Source organism: Musa acuminata, chromosome BXJ3-6 (assembly GCF_036884655.1).
Source record: "Musa acuminata AAA Group cultivar baxijiao chromosome BXJ3-6, Cavendish_Baxijiao_AAA, whole genome shotgun sequence".
Classification (NCBI taxonomy): domain Eukaryota; kingdom Viridiplantae; phylum Streptophyta; class Magnoliopsida; order Zingiberales; family Musaceae; genus Musa; species Musa acuminata.
In genome coordinates this window covers 20,314,424-20,325,802 of record NC_088354.1, presented here as the reverse complement: position 1 = coordinate 20,325,802, position 11,379 = coordinate 20,314,424, and the positions used below count along the sequence as shown (strand labels likewise).

Genomic DNA, 11,379 nt, shown 5'->3' with positions numbered 1-11,379 from the left:
TGTGCATGCCCAACAATAAACGTGAATAAAATTATAGACTTGTAGGCCTTAATAATAATAATAATCATATGTACACACACATCACATGGTCCATGATCTTTCGTCCACATCAAACATCACATGTACACATCATCACCATGTAGGACTATTAGATCTAGACAAATTATTACAGAGCACGAATCATATGTTGTCCGGTATGTCATTGGTTCTTCCAGCGTTTTGTTTGATCATTCGGTGCATCGTCCTCTCCTTAGATATATTGCCCGATTGACATGTTGACTCCCACAACTTCTAATTTCCTTGGCGTAATATCTGATCCTTCGGTCCGATGTCCGAACTTACACCATGAAGTCCTTCTATCGACATGTCAACCAATCCTCCGATCCGATGTTCAATCTCCTAACATATTCAACTATAGCCCAACGTCCAAGATTCAATATTTAATAGGTTCTATAATTGTGTAATTTGATTATAACTTAAATACTTGAATTGACCTAACCTGAATCTAGATATCCAAACTAGATTGAATTGGACCTATGAACGATTGGGCTTGAAGTGGCTTGATTCAAAAGTATTATCATAATTTTTTTAAAAAGAATACCCTTAATAAAAATCAAATATAAATCAAATATAGGAGCACAATCTGGTAAAAGCTCATTACTAGAATTTTTTTAGTAAATTCTCTACTTTGATAAACACCAAGTCATATCTCAGTCACAAAATAGATATTTTCTTTTTAAAAATCAAAAAATGAACCATTTAGGCCTACACAACTCATTTTCAATGTGTCTAGAAATTTTGAGTCTAAAATATAAAACTAATCCTAAGTTACACTAATTTGGGATAGGGTTACACTCTTTTGGGTCATATTATAACCCTATTTAGAATCTGTATAACTTAAAATTTTCTTTAAAAAATTTAAAATTTTCATAAAACCTTGTAATTGATCATATAAGCTCAAAATAAATATTTTTTTTACTCTTTTCACCGTTGAAGAACCTTTTTCAGATTTTTGAATCTTAAAAGATAAATTTATCTTATTTTTACCAATTTAAGTTGAAATTTTAACTTTTTTACCCAAAATTTTTATGAAACCTTAAAAATATCCATTGAATCCATAAATGATTTTTTTTCTATTTTTAGATCATGAAAGGAAATATTTTTAGTTAATAGGGCACTTTAAAAAGCTAAATTTTTAATTTTTTTTATTTTTGGTCAATTTATAACTTAAAATATTTGTTTTATGTCAAAACTTGTTAAATGAATCTCTGATTATATTAGAGATTATATGGCACAAAATCACCTTGAACCTTCAAAATATTATATAAATAGGAATTTTAAAATAATTCAGCCTATTTATGGCTGAATTTATCGAGATTAATGTATTAAATAATATAAAAATAAAAGAAAAGGTCATTTAGGCACACACACAAATTATTTTCAAGATATTTTAAAACTTTAGGCCCAAAGTATAAAAGTTAATTCCAGTTGAACTAATTTTGAATAGGTTTATATTATTTTTTTGGGTCTTGTTTAAAAATAGTATAACTCCATTCAAAATCAATGTAACTAATTTTTTTTCTCAAAAATCTTTTTAATTTCTATGAATCATTGTCATTGACCATAGAGCTCAAAACAAGTATTGTTTTTATTTTTTGACCTTTAAAGAACATATTTTCAGTTTTTTGAATCTTAAAAGCTGAAATTTTTTTATTTACATATTTTTTCCCAATTCAAGCTGAAATTAATTTTTTTTGCCCTAAATTTTCATGATACCTTGAATATATATATATTGAATCTATAAATGATTATTTTTTATATTTTTAGATCATTAAATGAACCATTTTTAGTTAATAGAGTACTTTAAAAAAATAATTTTTTTTATTTTTGGTCAATTTATACCGACGGCAAGCTATGGACAATAGTCTATCCATTAAGCACGAGAAATCTTACATTGCCTATAAGTAAGCAATTAGATAGACTAAATAAAAAAAATATATCGATAATTCCAATAAATCGTTCATGCATTATAAATAAAAACCAACTAACACCATTTCGTAAGTAAAATGTGCTAACAAATAGATCTAAAGTATTTAATTTCATAACCATGACTCTGATACTAATTGTATACATAAAAATCATGATATACTATTATTATGCAAAAGATTTTTATGCTAAAATCTGAAATAAAATAATAATAAATTTAAATTTACGATACGTATCTTTTTTATGCTACTCAAAAAGTTTTTATCTGATTTACGAGTGCACTATCATTGAATCCGAGAGCTATAGTATCACTGGATCACTATGACGATGAATTTAGGGATAAAGGGGATATGATAGAAGATCTATAATATCTTATTGAGTGGTTCATATGACTAAAGGGAGATCGGAGAAGATTTATAATCTTTTAATAATGTCATATATCCATTCATCCGTGTATCCGTATATTCAATTATTTACACATCGTGTGTATGATCCCTATGAGGTATTGTCTATTTATAAGCAAGAACAGAGTGTCTAGGATAAGTAATTAAGATGGTTCATCTCATGACCTCATATCCCTTGATCATCTTCTAAGAATTTATACCATAATTAGATTTTTTTTTTTTCGATAACCGAAACCAATCCATTCATAACCCTAATATATCTTACATAATTTAATAGTATGACCACAAACTCATGATATCCCCATTTGTACTTAAACATAAGTAGGATAGTAATTTTAAGAGGATATAATACAAGATGGTTTATATATTCAGATGTTAAAGTGCAGCAAAGAGAATGGGAAAGCGAATATAAATTAGTTGACAAAAGATTTGGGCAGTGGCAAAACCGTATTCATATTCCTTTTAATATGGACAGTGAACAGATTCCGTCAAAGTTACAACGGAGGGGTAAGGGATGAACTAAAGGGTTCATCGATGATGGGGACATGCAAGATGTTGCGACGATAATAAATGTTCGAGAGGAAGTCGGAGATTTCGACGATAATAAATGTTAAAAAGTGAACAGATACTCCTGAGAATTTCGTTGAATGCTTCATAGGTAGGTCTAAGGGTTAAGAGACATACGAGGAGATTTCGTAATGGCTGAAGTGCGTGAGGTTTTCGACGAGAACAGAGTCGAGAAAGCAAAGGAATGAGAGAATTCAATGATATAGCGAGGGTCGGACCGATCCATTTGGTGCCTTCGATGGGTCCAACCCAATGGCGAGAATAAAAAGACTAAAAATACGTCATCTTTCCAGACTTGAAACACTTTTAAGTTGGGACGAGACGAAAGATTATGGAATTCGTAGGGGTACTTGAGAAATTTTGGTAACGACAAAATTACATAAAACCTGCGAACGAGGCGCGATTTACATACCGTCGTCTCTGCCCTAAGACTCCCGAAACCCGCCGCCCCTCCTGCTGCCCCGCTGCGCGGTCACACTTCTTTCTCACCCAGCTCTTCTCTACTTTCCCCTACCGGTTGCTCTGCCGCGTAGCCTGGCCGGTCCCGCGTCCTGCTACTCTTTGCCGCCGAGCCTCGCCATATTTTCTCTTTCTTCACCTTGATTCTACCTCGGCTTCTCGACAGTGCGTGACACCAGCGCCATCGGTTGCACCACCGCCCTCGGGCCGCAGCCACCAGCGGCACCGCCTCTGTTAGAACGTTAGAGGTCACGAGAAGAGAGGTAATATAGGAAAAGAAATAGAAAAAGGGAACAGCAAACCAGACACTTGCGAAGTATTGCAATGCGATGCAACCTGTTTCGTAGAAAAATGCTTTTTTTCACTTTTAATTGTGCTTAAACTTTTTGCCTGGGTTTCCCTTTTTCAATTGTGTTCACATCCCTTTTTTTGCTTTAATTTTCTATTAATATTGCAGTTTTTGCAGTTAAAATGAGCTTAATTTCCCAAAACGCTGTTCTTAAACAACAAAGGGACAAGAAACTTGATAGAGAAATAGCTGATGTGTCTCCGATTGCACATGCTGATGAAGAAGTAGAGCCAGTTGATGAACTCAAGTTGAAAAAATCGAAGAAGAGGAGGAGTAATTCTGATGATTCGTCAAAGCAAAAAGCACGCAAAACTGAACAGGAGGAGATGAAGAGGCTTGAGGGCTTCTTGTTTGGCAACCTTTACACTCCCATTGAATTCAACAAGGACACTTACGGAGATGACGATGGCCAGGAGCAGGTGGCCAAGGATGCCCCTTTGTTCTTCATGGATAGGTCTACGAGCAATGAGATGGTTGTGTTTGAAAACGACTTCTGCGCTATGGGCAAAGAAGACCTCAGTGAAGAGCGGAAGCCCGTCTGGGTTGACGAGGAGGAAGAAAGGACAGAGGTTGACATAGTCCGTGTTAATAGGTTGAGGAAGCTGAGGAAGGAGGCTGACGAGCATGTGATCTCAGGTGCAGACTATGTTGCTCGATTGCGTGCTCAGCATGCTAAGTTAAACCCAGGAACAGAATGGGCAAATGTTGATCGGAAGTATGCTCGCCGTGGCATTTCTGAGGATGAGTCTGATGATGAAAGTGATCTCACCATTGCTCGTGGCTTTGATGGTGCTGAGGGTGATGATATTCTTCGGGGCAATGATGAGCTTGTCATAAAGGGTGGTACCAAACTTTTGCCTGGATTGTTGGAGTACTCAAGGCTGGTGGATGCTAATGCTGAAGAACCTTCTAATGGTCCAATTAACTCGGTCCAGTTTCACAGAAATGGTCAGTTGCTGCTGACTGCTGGATTCGATAGGCGATTGAGATTTTTCCAAGTTGATGGAAAGCGTAATCCCAAGATTCAGAGCATATTCATGGAAGACTGCCCGGTACATAAGGCATCCTTTTTGCCTGATGGTACAGAGGTTATAATTGCTGGCCGGAGGAAGTTCTTTTATAGTTTTGATTTAGTCAAAGCATCTGTGAGTAAGATAGGTCCCTTGACAGGTAGAGAGGAGAAAAGCCTGGAGGTTTTTGAGGTTTCTCCGGATTCAAGCACCATCGCATTCATTGGCAATGAAGGCTACATCCTTCTAGTTTCATCACGAACAAAGGAGCTGATTGGGACTCTTAAGATGAATGGAAGTGCCCGATCTTTGGCCTTTGCTGATGGTGGGCATCAGCTACTGAGTACTGGTGGTGATGGGCATGTTTATCACTGGGACCTTAGAACAAGGAAATGCATTCATAAGGCTGTTGATGAAGGTAGCATAACTGGATATGCTCTTTGTGCTTCACCTGACAGTTCCTTGTTTGCAGCAGGGTCTAGTAGTGGCATTGTTAATGTCTATAAAAGGGAGGAGTTTCTTGGTGGTAAGCGAAAGCCATTAAAGACAATTGAAAATTTAACCACAATGGTTGATCATATAAAGTTCAACCCTGATGCTCAGATTTTGGCTATCAGCTCAAGAATGAAGAAGAATGGTCTAAAGCTGGTGCATATCCCATCATTTAATGTCTTCTCAAACTATCCCCCTCCCAGATTTAGCGTGCAGTACCCACGGTGTCTTGATTTTAGCCCAGGTGGAGGGTTTATGACAGTAGGAAATGCTGGTGGAAAGGTTTTGTTGTACAAGTTGCATCATTACCAAAATGCATGAAGTACACAGGACTGGTTGCCTGAAAGGCTATAAAATGGTATTCATTTTTTTGCTTAGCTCTCATTTTTGTTAAAACATATGACATTATGTCATTAGTGCATTAATGGTGCCTATTTGATTTAATCATCATAAATGAATTTCAGATGCTATTTCTCTGACTTGTTTGATCTTTGTTGTCGTAAATGTGTCTTTGTAGTGACAGAAACTGAGGAAATTATAACCTGATTGAATCCATTCGTACACTTGTCTCAAATTCTGATGTTGTACGCTGGTTGCTTCAGGAAATGGAAAAGGAACGGATCATATATTCGTTTGGATAAGCAAGCTGTATCTAATCAATGATAATGCTCCTTGTCCATATTACCAGTAAGAGGTAGAGTCTTATTTTGGGAATACTTGTTCTGTGAATGCTTGCTGTGATGTATGTCAAGTTGTCATTCTACCTTTAATGCATATGTAATATTAATGAAAAACATCCAACCCCTTGCTTTGATGTTTAATAACCAAATTTGATTGCGGGCTGAGATCTAATGTAAATTGATGCAGGCAACTGTCACTTATATGATCACTCATGTCTATGCTAAACTGCAAATACAAGTCCAATGACTTATATCTCATGTAAAAGAATGTTTGCATCAATTTCTTTAGGCAGCAAAGACCTCAACTATTTTGTGATTGTCATGGTACTTTTTCAAGCCCCCATGGACAATGTGCATTCTTTCTGTTGTTTTGTCAAATTGGCATTGGAACTGTATTAGTGCTAAATTAGAAGATAATGTGGGTGTTTGATGTTTTGTCTGTGACACGAAATGTTCTTTCTGTTGGAAATAAGATCCGACTTAGGTAGGCTTAGAGAATAATATCTTGTTTAGGTCTAAGACAAGTAAAATTTTCTGCTTCATCAGCTATTAATATTGTTTTGGTTCTCCACATCCTCAGCAAATGTCACAAGAATGGTGTTGGATTGATTGGAGACAAGTCCAATTATCGTCGAGGATCGCCTTTCTCACAAGAGTGGTGTCGGATTGATCAGAGATGAGTCCATTTAGTGTCAAGGATGGTTGAGGATTCAATTGCTTGACCTATAGAACTAAGGTTGGGGGCATACCGACAATGCCCCTTCGATGCTCAAGTTAGAGAATGATCAAGTCCAATAGGTAAATCTTGTATTGTCTTTCAGAGAGTGTAAGCAAAGTACTCAAGGGGCTTCTATATTCGCAATGTGTAACCCCTTGCATTTAGTGGGTAGTTACTTTGTCGTATGTAGTTTCGCCAAATGGTCGAGCATTATCTGTATGTGAAGGACGGACACTATTGTCAATGACATGTACCGACTGGTCACACCCTTAAATGTTGACGAGGTTGACACAGGGCTCTCTAGGTGCTGCCCAAGTGTTGGTCCGGCGCTAACGTGACCCTCAAATATCCATGGGTCATTTTCCTCATGCCATTAACTTGAAAGAAATACTATGTAGGAACTGGCTGCATGAAAAACACTGAAGGGAAATTTCTATTTATCTTGATTCAATGATGGTTTAAGAAGCAGGCAAAAATTTTTGGTACTCTTCCTCTTCATGGAACTCATTAAAATCATTATTGTTGGTTGCATTCCTTTTGCTGTCTTTATTTTGGACTGGAAGTCTTCCCATATAGCTTTGGTATAGAAGAGTGGATGGAAAGAACAAAGCTTTTACCAGATACTGAGATTTGAATATGCAGACTAACAATATAACTGCAATGTTTATTTAATATTGCACACTCATCTATATAGATGCTGTAATCAGAAAGACCTGTGCCATGGTAACTAGACATGTTTTAGCCTAAAAAAATTCTTTTTTCGAGTCGTCCTATTATGATCCATTTCTGCATCGATATTTTCTTATATTTTTCAGTCCTTCCCGGGTAGTTCTCCACAGTTTAGAAATCTATTATGGATGTACATGCCTAACCACTGTCTTTTTTTTACTTTCATTTCTTTATCTTAAAGCTGATGTAAGTTCTGTTGCTCTTTAGATTTGCTCATGTCACACTTCTTCCTTTTTCTTGATTTTAGTATTTATGAAATTTATTTTTCTACTTTCATTTACGTTGCTTATATTTGATTGACACTTTATCTCATAGCTCTTTTTTTTTTCTTATAGTAACACAGTTCCCATTTAAGTCACCGGTCCATCATTTGAATGAACGCATTTAGCACCCTAGTAGTTCCTCTCCTATTTATATCTTCAATCCTAATATTTACTGCCTTCCTTTATTAAACTCCGTGCACTAAAGTTGTGTTTGGATTCTGGTTTTAGGCTTTAAATCCATTTAAGACTTGTTTTGCATGCCTCTCACTGTTGTTATTGTCCATTAATTTGTCACTTGCAAACAACATGAACTAGTATATCATTTTCAATATTAGCATTCAGTACAGAGACTTGGATTACGATCTTGGAGGTGATTTTGATTAAAGCTATCACTTTTAAAATTTAGTTATTGTACCCCACTCTTTACATTTCTCAATTGTCTATACTGCTGTGTGGTTTTGATTTAGATCAACAACTTTTTGTGGAACAATTAAATTTTGTAATGAACATGGCTGATACGGATGGAAAATATAACCACAAAGAACGAAAAGGAGACTGATAATTCTATCAACTGAACCATCCATCATCCAAGGTATATGGAAGAAGATTGTGGAATTAGGTTGGAGAGTTCAGCTTTCATTAATTGATCATAAAGTATGAAGTTTAGCAACTTTGCAATCTTTTGTAAGCAAGTTGTGCAGTTTTCAGAGACATCCTAAGTTTCTAACACACTTTGTTCTCTCTCACCACTTGGCTTATCAAAATGTTTCATGCTATGATAAGAATTCCTCTCCATTTACAGGATCATGCAGTTCAGTTATAAATTGTAAAACAAGTTACTGATTAGCCATTTGTTTTTGAATTGGTTGTGGGGCATAAACCCCCAAGTAGATGTGGCAGTCAAAATCAAACTCTCTAGATTCAGGAACTTGGGAGTTTATTCTGCGGGTTAACTTCAGATATAGTATATTTTGGCATCTATCCTACACGACACATCGGCTACCAAAGCGGACTCGGCATGGCATCCCTAAGCGGACGTAACGTGCCAACTCAACATCACGAGTCCGAAGCCAGCCAATCACATGACGTCGGCCCTTTGCACTTGTCTCGCTCGAGGTTGTACGGTGCGGTATGACCTCGTACCGAGCCACATAGGAAGCGGGAGGTAGCGTCGAATGAGACCTAACCAGGCAAATCATACGATGCCCGTGCTCAACGTATGGGTCGATCCTCTACGACGGGTATTAAACACTTGCATATGATGACGACTAGGGATCATTAAAACAATTATGTATGACCACACACAAGAATAAATATAAAAGTGATCCTAGGAACAATGCCGAAGAGTCAAGAAAAGAAACATTCATACATTCTTCCCAACCCTCAAAAACCTTTGCTAACTTAATCATTGGAGGGGTCAAGTTAGAAAGCCCTTCCGATGTCAACCTATGTGAACAATGAGAAGAGTCATCTCCAACCTCCATCCGTGGGAACCTAGGTCGTAGCCCTTCAACCCGACTCTAGCTCAGTACACCCAGCTCAGAGATCGTGTTGGTGACCTTACGCATTTGGACAAACTAAAGATGAATGACCTGATCGACCACGACGGATGCACAAAAATAAAGTTGCTAAATATGTATCTAAGTACCAAATGGAATTTGGTTAGTTGGTCATGTTCAAAGGTTCTGTTTATGGTACCGACTCATTGACAATGCGGTTCGTCTTACTGGTATAATGTCTTCTTGCTAATTCAATCGATTTGAGCGCTTTGTTAGCTATGGGCATGATATACAATTTCGAATGGTACTGTCCGGTATAAGCGATACGTATCGGTCCGATGGCATACCGGTACGCGGACTGTTCGCTATCGGACGAAACGTGCTACAGTGCTACAATAAAAGAAAGAAATATTTAAAACTGCTCGGTACGCCCTGGTGTACCGCTCGATATACGGTACCGTACCGTACCGAGCTATGGGTATTCAAACCTTTTAGTTTGTGTTCAGTATTATGCTAAAACTAAGCAGTAGCGTTTGCAGGTATATCAACAAATGCAGAGATTTCAGAATGATCTTTAGTGATATTGTGTTAGCAAAAATGTATTAAGTCTGATAGAGTAATCCTATAATAGACTACATTTACAATTACAAATCATCAAGAAAAGAAGTTAAAAGCCTTAGATTTTTCTTTTCATTTTTTCAGAAGCAAGAATCAAAAAAATTATTAACATTGTTTTGTATGGTTGTATGCATAATTGCATCACGACAATATTGCCTTGTAGCATTTTATCAATGTACTATGAAGAGATTCTATCCGAATCTCGTTGCCAAATTTTTTACCAAGCATGTCAAGGCTACAAACATAATCTGAACCTTGTGCAATTTTATACAATGCCTTATCTATTTGATTTATCTAACAGCGAAGAATTAACCTTTTAAAAAAATTTCTATCTCTGTTCAGGAAATGAATGGGATTGGTTTGTAACTTGTTAAAAAGATCGAGTGGAATTAGGGCAGAAATTATGTCTTGTTTTTAAACTACGATCATGACTGAATTCTATCCGGCTGTCATCCCGTCGGGAAAAAGAAATATGTAATTTGCATGCATGCGTTTCCATGGATTATTCGCACTTAGATGAAGCACAAACTGAGCAAGGTTTGGAATTCCAGCTAAGTTTATTCGCACTTAGATCAAACCCACGAGATTTAGATTCATCGTGTTTAATTAGTATTTGTATTGTATTAATTAAATATGGGTAAAATAAATATCAAATGGTCTTCCTGGGAGACTTAGCCCAGGCGGTGCTACCTCCTGGCTTGGGCGGTTGCACCTCCCACAGCAATCAAACAGCCGCTCACCTAGTCCCGGGCGCGATAACAAGTTTCCATCAAGGCAACGTGCGAACTTGCGAAAGAGTGTTCAACGCCCGGTATATAACCGAAGCCCCATCCAGCCCTGTGCCACCCGAGGGGTTCAAAGGGGCTGAGATGGCTGACGTTTTGGTGAGCGGAGGCGGATTGTAGAAATCAGCCTGCGGCACGCGAAAATGGAGCTGTTTTGGGCTGTTTTTGGGTTGTTTTGCTCGGTTCGGTGAGCGATCGCTTTGTAATGCTGCAGCTTGTTCGAACTTACATTTTTATAAGCAAAATGACCCAAAACCAAGAGAAAACATGCTGTCAAGCAGCTGTACATGTAGGTGTGAGCGACGAATGGTTCGTTGAACAGAGTTGTTGCGAGTGCGCGACGACCGTTCGTGACATTCTCCCCCACTTAAACTATCGACGCCCTCATCGATGCTTGTTGGTAGTTGTTGATGATTTCTTCTTCATGTCACAGGGCGTCTTCAGGCTCCCAATTGGTTTCAGTTCGGGGAAGCTTTCGCCACTTCACCAAGTACTTTGTCTGCTCAGCTCTGTTGGATGCCTTTATCTTGCGGTCCGCCAGAATGGTTTCAACTCGCTTCTCGTAGGAGGCTGTGATGCGAGGTAGCCGAGTTGGAACACTTCGGGAAGCATCTTGCAGATCCGAGTGGTAGGCTTTTAGGTTGCTAGCGTGAAGAACGTTGTGAATTTTGAACCACGCCGGTAGCTGCAATTTGTAAGAGACGTTGCCTACCCTACTGATAATTGGGAAGGGCCCTTCATACTTGCGCACCAATCCTTTGTGGACTTTATTCCTAAAGAATTGGAGTGATGCCGGTTGGAGCTTTACCAACACCAAATT

The 11,379-nt window shown here is 37.7% G+C and overlaps 1 protein-coding gene across 3 annotated transcripts; it reads left to right on the top strand.

The window, feature by feature from the left end:
- The first annotated feature begins 3,362 nt into the window (after positions 1–3,362).
- On the top strand, positions 3,363–6,156 carry LOC103988824 (U3 small nucleolar RNA-associated protein 18 homolog). 3 transcript variants are annotated; one of them, XM_065153522.1, is made up of 3 exons: positions 3,363–3,679; positions 3,883–5,625; positions 5,785–6,156. In XM_065153522.1, the coding sequence occupies exon 2, from the start codon at positions 3,888–3,890 to the stop codon at positions 5,586–5,588; it is 1,701 nt and encodes a 566-aa protein (XP_065009594.1). In that variant the 5' UTR covers positions 3,363–3,679; positions 3,883–3,887; the 3' UTR covers positions 5,589–5,625; positions 5,785–6,156. The 3 variants fall into 3 exon arrangements, with proteins under 3 accessions (XP_065009594.1, XP_065009593.1, XP_009405746.2); XM_065153521.1 differs by having other exon boundaries at positions 3,874–5,625; positions 5,870–6,156; XM_009407471.3 differs by having other exon boundaries at positions 3,874–5,625.
- The last annotated feature ends 5,223 nt before the right edge of the window (positions 6,157–11,379 follow it).